Source organism: Moschus berezovskii, chromosome 6, assembly GCF_049115385.1.
Source record: "Moschus berezovskii isolate FMDL1 chromosome 6, NW_MosBer_1.0, whole genome shotgun sequence".
In the NCBI taxonomy this organism is placed as follows: domain Eukaryota; kingdom Metazoa; phylum Chordata; class Mammalia; order Artiodactyla; family Moschidae; genus Moschus; species Moschus berezovskii.
In genome coordinates this window covers 45876402-45890855 of record NC_142465.1, presented here as the reverse complement: position 1 = coordinate 45890855, position 14454 = coordinate 45876402, and the positions used below count along the sequence as shown (strand labels likewise).

Genomic DNA, 14454 nt, shown 5'->3' with positions numbered 1-14454 from the left:
TTTGGTCTGAACAGCAGATATGATAGAGTGGAAGGCACAGCACATAGCACATTTGGGGGAGCTACTTTGACCCTACTTTGATTCTACTCTTGGATACAACCCATCCCTGTTAAGAGACATTCTCAAGCATTACCACCAGACTGCAGGATCTTTCTACAATTCTCTGTTGTTTATGTTTTTTCCATTAAACTAAAGGCCTTGTTGTAAAGACTTCCAACTGAGGGATAGCTGGGAGATGTTTGGGTTTGAAGTGTAGGTGGGTGGGTGAAAGCTATAAAGCACTGAGGGACAAGAAGCAATACTGCTTAGGAAAGGACAGTTTCTCTTATCTTTTCCCAGAAACATTTCCAAGGGTTCTGGGGAATAAGACAGCCTTACAGAGATAATTATAATAGCAAAAATATAACCATTTAGTTTTTCAATCACAAATGACAGCAAATCTAAAAACAAGAGTAGAAAATAAAAATGAAACTATATTATCTTACCATAGTATGTAAGATACTCTGCTGTGTGTAAAAATGTCAATGAAACCAGAACATTGAAAATCCAATTTATTCCAGATGAACATGCATTTCCTGTGCTTCTTGCCCAAAGGGGATATATTTCAGAATTCACAGTCCAAGGCATTGGTCCCATTCCTGAGAAGTACAAAATGAAGAATTTCAGTAAAGTAGCATGTAAGGAATTTAAAAGAGTAGCTTGTCTTCTCTAAATAGAGACAATTTAATTAAAATAACAATAACAACAATAGAGTTTTTATTTACCAGGTGCAAAGAAAATAAGATATAAAACAAGGCCCAGAAGTGCAGTCCAGGAGTATGGAGTAGGGCAGAAATTGTAAGCCCAAAATACTTCTTCTGTTTTGAATTTGGTTTCATTTTCACACCTGAAAAGTAAGGCAAGATAAATATTAACTTACGGTTTTAGGTTGTAGTTGCAGAAATTCAATGTATTATCTAGAATGCATTTGTAAGTTCCTTAATTTCATGAAGGAAAAGAAACCAAGATGTTTCTCTTGAAAAAAATTTAAAAAGGAGGACTATATATGTAAGCTCACATGAAACTTTTTACAGCTGAATATAATTCAAGAACAAAACATTGTACATGCAACTCAATAATAAAAAAATAATCTGAATGAAAAATGGGCAGAGGAGCATAAGAGACATTTTTCAAAAGACAAACAAATGGTCAGTCAGTGTGTTAGTTTAGCCACTCAGGTGTGTCCAACTTTTTGGAACCCCATGGCCTGCAGCACGCCAGGCTTCCCTGTCCACCACCAACTCCCAGAACTTGTTCAAACTCATGTCCAATGAGTTGGTGATGCCATCCATCCATCTCATCCTGTCTTCCTCTTCTCCTCCTGCCTTCAATCTTTCCCGGTATCATGGTCTTTTTAATGAGTCAGTTCTTCACATCAGGTGGCCAAAGTATTGGAGTTTCAGCTTCAGCATCAGTCCTTCCAATGAACATTCAGGACTGGTTTCCTTTAGGATGGACTGGTTGGATCTCCTTGCTGTCCAAGGGACTCTCAAGAGTCTCCTCCAACACCACTGTTCAATAGCATCAGTTCTTCAGTGCTCAGCTTTCTTTATGGTCCAACTCTCACAACCATACATGCCTAATGGAGAAACCATAGCTTTGACTAGACAGACCTTTGTTGGTGAAGTAATCTCTGCTTTTTAATATACTGTCTAGGTTGGTCATAACTTTTCTTCCAAGGAGCACGTGTCTTTAAATTTCATGGCTGCAGTCACCATCTGCAGTGATTTTGGAACCCAAGAAAATAAAGTCTGTCACTGTTTCCATTGTTTTCCCATCTATCTGCCATGAAGTGATACTCAGTCTTTCCATTCCATTCAAGACAACATGGATGGACCTTGAGAACATTATGCTTAGTGAAATAAATCAGAAAAAGACGAATACCATATGATCTCATTTGTATATGTATTCTTAATAAAAATAAGGAGCTCATAGATACAGAAAACAGATCAGTGGTCATCAGGAGTGGGGAGTAGTGTGGGGTGAAATGCGCCAAAAGACAGAAACGTCTAGTTATAAAATAAAAAGTCATGAGGATGTAGTGTGTGGCATGGTTGTAGTTGTTGTCATTAAGTCATGTCTGACTCTGTAACTCCATGGATGGCAGCATGCCAGGCTTGCCCATCCTTCACTATCTCCCTGAGTTTCCTCAAACTCATGTCTATTCAGTCAGCGATGCCATCCAACCATCTCATCCTCTGTTGTCCCCTTCTCCTCTTGCCCTCAATCTTTCCCAGCATCAAGGTCTTTTCCAATGATTTGGGTCTTTGTATCAGGTGGCCAAAGTGTGGCATAGTAGCCACAGTTGATAATATTGTATTGCATAGAGTAGATCTTAAAAATTCTTAAGAAAAAAATTATTAGTATGGGTAGAGATGGATGTTATTTAGACTTATTGTAGTGATCACTTCCCAGTATACCCTAATGTTGAATCATTATATTGTACTCCTGAAACTAATATAGTTATATATGTAAATTATACCTTAAAAAAGACCATTGTGTTTCATATCCATTTCAAATATCAGACATGATTTCTAGTTAGTCTTTGAAGGCTGCAGTAACAGTTTAAAAACCACTGAAAGTCAGTATGTTGTAAAGCTTTAGATTTTGAAGTAAGGGCAAAATTTCAAATTTTAGAACCAGAATATTTCATTTGTAAAATGGGGGAAAATTCCTTACAGGTAATTTTAAGGATTAGAAGGATCACCTGTAAAGGGGTGATAAGGTAGTATGGGCAGGGAGCAATGCTTCTATCTTATTTAAAATAACCCTTTACCTTCCTGCTATATGCACTTGCTTCTCTAGCAGTCTCTCTCTGCTGACTGCACATCTGAAGACCTGATCAACCTGAAAAACATTCTTCTACTGTTATTTCTTATGCTATTGTTCTATCGCTATCAACCTCTATTTTTGAACCTTGACATCTAAGCTCTGTTCTTATTCCTGTGTTTATGACCTCCATCATAACACCCTAATTGTCTTGTCCTGGTCAGTTATCTTTTCCACCCTTCTCATCCTCTGCCATATTAGTTTACATTTATTTCTGGCTCATCTGATATCTTGGTTTCATAGTTCCTTACTTAACCTTTGAAACTGCGGAAAGGGTATTATAATTAGCTTGACTACTTTACTTCAGGGTCTCAAACGTACCTCATTCCTTTTGATTATAAACATGTTATTTATTTCTAGTACCCAAATCACATCTTTAGACTCTCAATTCCTCTCAGTATTCAGTCACATCATTGTTCAACTCAGACCACGCCAATATTGTCTTTACTGATGTCTAGAATCCATCTTTCATTCTTCCATGCTTGCCTGTCATTCTAATAGTTTCAGTTCCCAACTCTGTGCAGGACTATTAACTTCCATTAATAACCACTTTTCAGAAGCTGGGTAAAATTATGAAACTATGCTAATGACATCTATTAAAAGTTCATGTTATTTCTCCTCAGTTGGGTTCCTAACAATGATTCTTTACTGTCTTCTCTGTTGAATTTTCTGCTTATTTTAGAGTAAACATTGAATAAACCTTCAGTCAACTGTTCCCTCAATTAATAAAATATTTCTTACTATCCTCTAGTCCTGAAATCTTTCCCACCTTTCCTGGGTATGAAGAACTTGCCTCTGTTTTCATAAAAATTGAAGACTTTCAATTTGAATTCCGTCAATTTTTCTCTATTGGACCTTTGCTTTTATTTTATTTCAGATTCTTCTCCTACTTTGAATGGTAACATGTCTCTTGCCTCTTCTAAGGACAGCCCTTCCTATTAGTGGTTCTACATTTGCTTCTATTTCCTCTATGGTATGTTCCATCAATAGTCAATTCTCTTTATGCCATCTTTAGTTTCTTCCTACTTGAGCCTACCCTTCTATTTACAACACACAAAAATTACTCCTATTAAAATCTTTCATCCCTTTCATATTACTACTGCTAGCTCATCTGAAATTATAAAGTAGATTACAGTAGTGAGGTCCTCATCCGCAGACACTCTCCTGATTCTTACTCATGCCCTATTTTCTCTGAATTGTTCACCCCAAACTGATGGCCTCCTAATTCTCAACTGTAATTATCTTGCCTTAATTCTGAGGCTCTTTGATTACCCTGTGGTAGTTGATATTGCTGAAAACTCTCCTCCCTTCTCTTTCCCCTTTATTTTTATGTCAATATATCCATCTCGACTCTCTAATGTATTTGTCTTCATTGCCTTTTAAAACGACTCTTCCTCCCCTCAGCCTCTAAATACAGATGTTCTCTCAGGTTCTGGTTTGGGGCTTATACCCTCTCCCTTAATCATTTCATCTAATTTTAGGGATTTTGATATCCACATAGATGCTCCCTTACAGGGAACCTAGACATGACCTCTTCCTCAAGCTCCATTAATTGAATTTACATATGTGCTGAACATCCATATATAGATTTCTAGACTATAGTGGAATGCATTATTTTCTAGAGGAGGTAGAGTGAGGCTATTCTGAGTTCCTATCATAACTCTACCACTTATAAGCTATGCTCATTCATTCAAAAATTTATATAGTGAACACTTTTTTTTATGTGTCAGACATTAGAGATATAGTTATGAACAAAATAACAACCCTTTTTTGTGGAAACTAGAGTTTAGTGAGTATAGGCACAGTCATGTTTTCTGATCTGTAAAACAGGAGAAAAGACTATTATCATAGGCTGTTGGGAACATTAAATGTGATGATGAATATTGAGTGCTAACCACACTACCTGGCATGTAGTAAATACACAATACATATTATTTTAATAGTGCCTCTCATGACATTTCTCTGAGTTGAAACAGAGTTGAAATTAGATAAAATCATCAGTCTTTCTTATCTATCTCTCTTTAAATTCTCTATACTTTTGAAAGTGAAAGTTGCTCAGTTGTGTCTGATTCTGTGACCCAATGGACTATATAGTCCATGGACTTCTCTAGGCCAGAATACTGGAGTGGTATCCTTTCCTTTCTCCAGGGTATCTTCCCAACCGAGGGATCAAACCCAGGTCTCCCGCACTGCAGGCAGATTTTTTACTAGCTGAGGCACCATGGAAGCACAAGTAAAGAAGGGTGGCTAAGAGAATGAACTCTGGGACTGATATCCTACTTTTAAAATCTATATTAGGATACTCAGATTTGAAGCCATATGTATGTGATCTAGGCACTTAACTTCTAAAAGTCTGTGTTCTCACCTGTGAAATAAGGATTTTCCTGGTAGCTATGTCAGAGATATTTTGAGGCATGTGTGAGTTAATATATGCAATGAATTTTGCAAGATATCATAATTATCTTTCCTAGACATAATTTTTTGAATTTGACTTTTCCTTTCTATTTTCATTCATACCAACTTAATTCAGATTCTGGAGTGTTGGTTTCACCAACTGTATCTGGCTGTCGCAGACCTTAGTATAGGGCCTTTATGAGTCTCTACCTGTGTGTTTCCTGATGTTCATGCTCGTAGGTCATCCTCTCCCTTTAAGTGTGGGGGTGACCTTTGATTTGTTGGCTAAAAACCAACAGAATGTGGTAAAAGTAACAGGACACATTTGATTAAGATTATAGTGCTATTAAGCTGAAGTCTCTAATTTCCTTCAGTTGAGTTCTGTCGCTCAGTCGTGTCCGACTCTCCGCGACCCCATGAATCACAGCACGCCAGGCCTCCCTGTCCATCACCAACTCCCGGAGTTCACTCAAACTCATGTCCACAGAGTCGGTGATGCCATCCAGCCATCTCATTCTCTGTTGTCCCCTTCTCCTCCCGCCCCCAATCCTTCCCAGCATCAGTCTTTCCCAGTGAGTCAACTCGTCGCGTGAGGTGGCCTTGTTGGTTTTGAAAAAGCAAGCTGCCATGTTATGGAATGCCAGTATTGAAATGCTCATGGAAGGAGCTGAGAGAAATCTTTAGGAGCTGAGGGTAGCCTTTGGTTAACAGCTAGCAAGAAACAGAGTCATTAGTACAAAAGCTATAGAATTCTGCTAACAAGAGCTAATCCTTTCCTAACTGAGCCCCAGATGAAACTACAGACCCAGCCAACATTGATTGTAATCTTGTGAGACCCTAAGCAGAAGACCTAGCTAAGCTATGCCTAGACTCCTGATCCACAGAAACTGATATCATACATGTGGGTTGTTTTAAGCTGCTAACCTAATATTGTGGTAAGACTGTTTTTCAGCAATAGAAAACAAATACAATCTTAGTTATTTTTCCCGCTTCTCACATTGCTTTCTTCAAACTACTAATCCACCAAGCTGAGCTCTTTAGAGTATTGTTCATGCCACCTCACAGCTCAAAACACATCATCCTCCTTATTCCAAATGCCCATGAAATGGGGCCTGCAAAATTTGGCTGTAGCCTACCTTATCCTGTGAGGGCTTCCTTGGTGGCTCAGTGGTAAAGAATCTGCCTATGATGCAGACTAGGATTTGATTGCTGGATCAGGAAGATGCCCTGAAGAAGGGAATGGCTACCCACTCCAATATTCTTACCTGGGAAATCCCAAGGACAGAGGAGCCTGGTAGGCTACAGTCCCTGGGGTAGCAAGAGTCAGACATGACCTAGCAACTAAACCACCACCACCACCAAACCTTGAGGGATGAATGATCAGAGGAGGAGAGTATGACCTGGGAAGCTGGTGACTCCCTTCCTTTCATTTATTCTGTACTGTGTACACAATCCTTTTCTCCAGCTAAACTAGATTACTTATTTTCTGAACCTACCTTCCAGACTCAGCATCTTGTACTCATGCCATTTTTCCTAACTGAAGGCAGATTCTCATTCCTGATTTCTACTATCAGAACCTACCTAGCCCTCAAGGCTAGTACAGACGCCACCCATTCACCTGTCTGAAATAGTCTTCCTCCTCTCAATGCCTTTTCATTTTCCTCATCTATATTGTTATCACATAGTGCTTTGTATTATGCTATCTGAATGTACTCCCTCCTCTACCATCCTGAGCTCTCATCCCAGGCAGCACAGCACAAAAGTTAAGGACACAGGGTCTAGCATCAAGCTGCACAGTTCAGTATCTCAGTTCTGCCACTTACCCACTGTTTAACTTTGGGAAAGTTACCTTGGTTTTATAATCTGCAAAATGTATATGTGTGTGCTAAGTCATTCAGTCATGTCTGACTCTTTGTGACTCTATGGGCTACAGCCCACCATGCTCTTCTGTCCATGGGATTCTCCCTGCAAAAAATCCTGGAGAGGGTTGACATGCCCTCCTCCAGGGGATCTTCCCAACCCAGGGATCTAACCTGAGTCTTATGTCTCCTGCTTTGGCAGGTGGGTTCTTTATAACTAGCATCATCTGGGTAACCCATCTGTAAAGTAAGAGTCCTTAACAATAGACTTGTTACAAAGATTGATTGTTCAAATTAATTGACAAAGAAAGCAATTTATCTGTTTGCCAAAGAATGGTTATTTTTGTATTCCCCTCCCTTTAAAAAATCTCAACCACTAGTCCATCCTAGAACTCTGTATAGAGAACAATGGTCATTGAATGGTGAATCCTTAACATTTGTTAAATGATAAGTATTAAACAGCATTAGCGATCCCCTGATCAGTAAATCCTCCACTTTCACTTCCCACCTGTCAAATAATATTTTGCTTATGAAGATCTTAAAATGAGAGAATAGGATAGAAAGTGGGAGGGGGAGGGGAATGAAGGGAAAAAGGGAAGGAGAAGGAAAGGGAAAAGACAGATTGCTGAGGACAGAAATGCTTACAAATAGATCACTAAAATTCACTGAAAAATTCTATTCACTATTTACAACTCATTATTATCAAAGTTCCTGTATGATTGCTTGCTGAACAATGGAAAGCAGGATCTTTTCAGGTAGACTCTGCTCGCTGTGATGTAGCTTTCAACCATCTGGACACACACATTTATACACATAGAAGGCTAACTCCTCTTCATTCTCATGCTGATTTTAGGAAAGCGCTGCAGGCATGAACCTGGCAGAATTACTTACCTAGTAATGCGTAGACAGCTTATGACTAAGAATGTGACATCACACGTGACCTTCAAAATATAAACACTAGAAATTCCAACTAAAAAATAAAAGTATATATTCCAAGTTTTATTACAAAATACCCTCATGCTTTCCTGGCTTAGTGACTGCTGGTGGAAGAACACAGTGCTCTGGGGAAAGAACAAAAGTACTTTGACATAAGTGTGTGGGTTGGGATTAGAAAGAGTCATGCTCTCTGATGAGGCACCTTCTCACCACATCCTAGAGCAAAAACAGAAAATAATTGGAATAATAGCAGCTGAGAAGAGAGCACTGCAGTGAACAAAGAAGAATTATATGCAAGCAAGCAAAATAGGTCTCATTTTGGTGGAGTGAGAGAACTACTCTTTACTAACAGACTAGACTAAGACTTGATATGTAGATTAAAAAAAAAAAAGATTAGTTCCCTGTTCTAGCTGTGAAGTCCACAGTGCTTCCCTTAATAATGCATCTAGAAATTAACAGCTTTCTTTGAAGGTAGAACAATTCTCCCTTGCCTACTCAACACCTACTCCCAAATCAGTTCATACGTAGAGCTATTTCTATTTTTTTTTTTGGTGTTATTTCTCCATCACATTTCTAAACAGTTTTAAACCAAAGAAATAACCAAAGGAATAAAGTGGTGCAATTTGCTCTTGCCACAATTAACCATACATAACTTATTCCTTGCTTCCTACACAGTACATGCTTTTTGTATTGTTCCTTTATTCAGTATGATGAAATTATTTATGTGTTTCATGTTCATGTATGGGGGATGGAAAAAAATATGACTTGTTTTTATAGCACAAAACTTCAAATTTTATCTTTCCAATCTTAATCACTGAGAAACCTACAGAATTTTGCCATCTTCCCAGAAGAGTTTATGAAAGACTTGGGATTTTGGATTTGCTGTATGGCTCAGGAAACTCAAACAGGGGCTCTGTATCAACCCAGAGGAGTGGGATGGAGAGGGAGATGGGAGGGAGGTTCAAAAGAGAAGGGATATGTGTATACCTATGGCTGATTCATGTTGAGGTTTGACAGAAAACAACAAAATTCTGTAAAGCAATTATCCTTCAATTAAAAAAGGAAATAAATTTTTTTAAAAAGATGGGGTTTTGGAGAAAGGAAGGAATCAGTTCAGTTCAGTTCAGTCGCTCAGTCGTGTCCGACTCTCCGCAACCCCATGAATCACAGCACGCCAGGCCTCCCTGTCCATCACCAACTCCCGGAGTACACTCAAACTCATGTCCACAGAGTCAGTGATGCCATCCAGCCATCTCATTCTCTGTCATCCCCTTCTCCGTCATCCCCTTCTCCTCCCGCCCCCAACCTTTCAGTTTACTACAATTTTGTGACACAGTTACCATTCTTCTACTGGCTTACCACACAGGCTTCACTTGTCAATTCATTTCTGAGAAGTGTTAGGGAAGCAAGATTTCATCTCCAATTCCTGATGCAGAACTGTGATTTCTTTAAACAAGATCATTAAGCTATCACCTCAAAACCAAATGGACACTGCTAAGGGTTAAATCTCATAGTTCTTTATAGGAATTAGGCCACCTCATGTGAAGAGTTGACTCACTGGAAAAGACTTTGATGCTGGGAGGGATTGGGAGCAGGAGGAGAAGGGGACGACAGAGAATGAGATGGCTGGATGGCATCACCGACTCGATGGACATGAGTTTGAGTGAACTCCCGGAGTTGGTGGACAGGGAGGCCTGGCGTGCTGTGATTCATGGGGTCGCAAAGAGTTGGACGTGACTGAGCTACTGAACTGACCTGAACTGAACTGATGGTTTGATTACACATGTTTATAGTCTAATGGTGGTGGTAGAGGTACCTAGAAAAGGACAGAGTACCTCTCCAGGAAAGGGCATTTTCACTTTTGTCTGAGAAGAAATAAAGAAACACAGTGTCAATCAATCAGAGGACTAGGGTGATATAAATTTACAAGTACCCTTGCTGCTGCTACTGCTGCTGCTGCTGCTGCTGCTAAGTCACTTCAGTCGTGTCCGACTCTGTGTGACCCCATAGACGGCAGCCCACCAGGCTCCCCCGTCCCTGGGATTCTCCAGGCAAGAACACTGGAGTGGGTTGCCATTTCCTTCTCCAATGTGTGAAAGTGAAAAGTGAAAGTGAAGTCGCTCAGTCATATCTGACTCGTAGCAACCCCATGGACTGCAGCCTACCAGGCTCCTCTGTCCATGGGATTTTCCAGGCAAGAGTACTGGAGTGGTTGGCATCCAATCAGAAAATATTACTTTAACAAACTTGAATCATTACTCCTCAGACAGTGTAACTTCTGTTTACTAATAGACTAACATGAAACAAACTTCTGCCAAGTCTGGCAACACAGCGTTTAAACTAAAATATGTGGAGTTCAACAATTTTAGAGAAGTATAGCTCCCGAGCATGTAGTATGAAGACCATGGTGAACATCTTGGTCTTGGATTATTCTTTATAGTCAAGCCTTTCCCCTCTATTTTCATGTTTCACATTTTTCCTACATAAAGGCAAGTTGAAAAAAAAATCATCTAGTATCTTTTTAAAATTACTGTTGTTTTCTTTTAAAAATAAAACCTTTAGAATTATTGAGATGATTAAACATGGACATGGGTAAATTTCAAAAGCACTAGAAATTTGGAGCTACAGCCATTTCTAAAAATGAATCAAAAAAGCTTTATTTATATATAAATCACTGTACAGTTGTGAGAGCTGGACATAAAGAATGAAGAACACCAAAGAACTGATGCCTTTGAACTGTGGTGCTGGAGTAGACTCCTGAAATTCCCTTGGACTGCTAGGAGATCAAAGCAGGCAATCTGAAGGGAGATCAATCCTGAATATTCACTGGAAGGACTGAAGCTAAAGCTGAAGCTCCAGTATTTAGGTCATTCGATGCAAACAGACAACTCTTTGGAAAAGTCCCTTATGCTAGGCAAGACTGAGGACAGAAGGAGAAAAGAGTGTCAGATGAGATGGCTGGACCGCATCACTGATGGAATGAACTTGGGCAAACTCTGGGAGATGGTGAGGGACAGGGAGGCCTGGTGTGCTGCAGCCTGTGGGGTTGCAGGGAGTTGGACATGACTGTGAGACTGAATAACAACACCGAATTGAAGCTATATACCAGTATGTTGGCTAGTTAATATGCCCTAATATGGGGAAAAGATGGACAGAAAATGAGTTGGCAAGCAAATGAAAATAACAGCAATACTTAAAGCTGATGAAGATACAGTAATATTGGTATAGTCTTTAATTCTGGTAAGAGTTTAAGTTAGTGTAACTTCCTTTTGGCTTCCCTGGTGGCTCAGATGGTAAAGCGTCTGCCTACAATGGGGGAGACCCAGATTCAATCCCTGGGTCAGGAAGAACTCCTGGAGAGGGAAATGGCAACCCACTCCAGTGTTCTTGCCTGGAAAATCCCATGGACGGAGGAGTCAGACATGACTGAGTGACTTCAATTCAACTTCCTTTTGGAATGAAATCTGGCAGTTTTACATAAGAATATTCATACCCAATTATTCCTGACCCAAAGTCTCATTTCTAAAATGTATCCTTAGGAAATTATCTAAATGAAAAATTATTGTATGCTGGAAGATATACTGTCACTGTACTTTTATTTATCACAGGCATAAAATAGTTAAATAATTAGAAATAATGAAGATATACTACAACGGAGGATAGTTAAGTCAATAAGGGTACCACAGCTGAATAGAATAAAGGAGCCATTAAAATAATAGCCAAAAAATAAGCTGGGGCAAGATACAGAGGATGGTCTGGGTTTGAAGCCTGGTCAAAATGTCTTAGATTTAACTTCAGTTACTTTCATTTTGGTATCAAACTGGCTAACAGTACAATGGATAGTACAATTATGGCCACAAATAAGAGGACATGGTCCTTGGTTGCCTCTCTGGTTCCTTCCACACATGTCTCTGAAGTTCTGGATTGACTGTAAAGAATCACCAAGTCAGAGGAGCCCTGAACTCTGCCTTGGAGAGAGTTCTCATCAGCATTCAAGGTTCAACCCCATTTCATGTAAGAAAAAATTTTCACTGTATTACTTAATAAGAGAATACTTCATCATTCTTTTTCTTACTACATCATCATACCTACAGCCAGCCTTGTTGTGGTCTACTTTGTAAAGATTATCTGGAAACATGGAAAATGCCATAAAGTTGGCAGTGTGGGGATATCAAACTCAAAATATTATCTAGAATATAAAGTCACATGGGTAAGACTAAATGGAAGAATGGAAAATTGAGGGGAAAGTACATCTACTCAGATGATGATTGATTTCACTTTTGAATTTATAGTTCAAAACTTTAGTGACTCATAGGACTAAGAGGGCGGCTGCGACAGTGCAGTGGCGGCTGCCGTACTGACACAGGAGCAGCCGAGAGGAGCTACCCCACATCAGCGGTCGGGGGACAGCGGCCGAGAGGAGCTACCCCGCCTCCAAGGTAAGGAGCAGCAGCTGTGCTTTGCTGGAGGAGCCATGAAGAGATACCCCATGTCCAAGGTAAGAGAAAGCCAAGTAAGACGGTAGCCTTGAGAGAGGGCATCAGAGGGCAGACAGACTGAAACCACAATCACAGACAACTAGCCAATCTGATCACATGGACCACAGCCTTGTCTAACTCATTGAAACTAAGCCATGCCATGTGGGGCCACTCAAGATGGATGGGAAATGGTGGAGAGGTCTGACAGAATGTGGTTCACTGGAGAAGGGAATGGCAAACCACTTCAGTATTCTTGCCTTGAGAACCCCATGAACAGTATGAAAAGGCAAAAAGATAGGACACTGAAAGATGAACTCCCAAGGTCGGTAGGTGCCCAATATGCTACTGGAGGTCAGTGCAGAAATAACTCCAGAAAGAATGAAGGGATGGAGCCAAAGCAAAAACAACACCCAGCTGTGGATGGGACTGGGGATAGAAGCAAGGTCCGATGCTGTAAAGAGCAATATTGCATAGGAACCTGGAATGCTAGGTTCATGAATCAAGGCAAATTGGAAATGGTCAAACAGGAGATGGCAAGAGTGAACATTGACAGTCTAGGAATCAGCGAACTAAAATGGACTGGAATGGGTGAATTTAACTCAGATGACCATTATATCTACTACTGTGGGCAAGAATCCCTTAGAAGAAATGGAGTAGCCATCATGGTCAACAAAAGAGTCCGAAATGCAGTACCTGGATGCAATCTCAAAAACGACAGAATGATCTCTGTTTGTTTCCAAGGAAAACCATTCAATACCATGGTAATCCAAGTCTATGCCCTGATCAGTAATGCTGAAGAAGCTGAAGTTGAACACTTCTATGAAGACCTACAAGACCTTCTAGAACTAACATCCACAAAAGATGTCCTTTTCATTATAGGGGACTGGAGTGCCAAAGTATGGAGTAACAGGCAAATTTGGCCTTGGAGCACAGAATGAAGCAGGGCAAAGGCTAATAGAGTTCTGCCAAGAGAACGCACTGGTCATAGCAAACACCTACTTCCAACAACACAAGAGAAGACTCTACACATGGACATCACCAGGTGGTCAACACCGGAATAAGATTGATAATATTCTTTGCAGCCAAAGATGGAGAAGCTGTATACAGTTAGCAAAAACAAGACCAGGAGCTGACTGTGGCTCAGATCATGAACTCCTTATTGCCAAAATCAGACTTAAATTGAAGAAAGTGGGGAAAACCACTAGACCATTCAGGTATGACCTAAATAAAATCCCTTATGACTATACAGTGGAAGTAAGAAATAGATTTAAGGGACTAGATCTGATAGATAGAGTGCCTGATGAACTCTGGACGGAGGTTCGTGACACTGTACAGGAGACAGGGATCAAGACCATCCCCAAAAAGAAATGCAAAAAAGCAAAATGGCTGTCTGAGGAGGCCTTACAAATAGCTGTGAAAAGAAGAGAAGCTAATAGCAAAGGAGAAAAGGAAAGATATAAGCATCTGAATGCAGAGTTCCAAAGAATAGCAAGGAGAGATAAGAAAGCCTTCCTCAGCGATCAATGCAAAGAATTAGAACAACAGAATGGGAAAGACTAGAGATCTCTTCAAGAAAATTAGAGATACCAAGGGAACATTTCATGCAAAGATGGGCATAATAAAGGACAGAAATGGTATGGACCTAACAGAAGCAGAAGATATTAAGAAGAGGTGGCAAAAAATACACAGAAGGACTGTAGAAGAAAGATCTTCACGACCCAGATAATCACGATGGTGTGATCACTCACACTTATCTAGAGCCAGACATCCTGGAATGTGAAATCAAGTGGGCCTTAGGAAGCATCACTACGAACAAAGCTAGTGGAGGTGATGAATTCCAGCTGAGCTATTTCAAATCCTGAAAGATGATGCTGTGAAAGTGTTGCACTTAATATGTCAGCAAAATTGGAAAACTCAGC

The 14454-nt window shown here is 40.0% G+C and overlaps 1 protein-coding gene across 1 annotated transcript in view; it reads right to left on the bottom strand.

Moving 5' to 3' along the window:
- The window catches only part of SLC2A13 (solute carrier family 2 member 13), a 559427-nt gene that overhangs the window by 29094 nt on the left and 515879 nt on the right, over positions 1 to 14454 (bottom strand). Inside the window, exons 8-9 of the mRNA XM_055396779.2 lie at positions 765 to 886; positions 486 to 638 (exon numbers count right to left, since the gene is read on the bottom strand). Of these exons, the coding sequence (XP_055252754.1) occupies positions 486 to 638; positions 765 to 886 (275 nt within the window). The remainder of the gene's footprint in view (positions 1 to 485; positions 639 to 764; positions 887 to 14454) is intronic.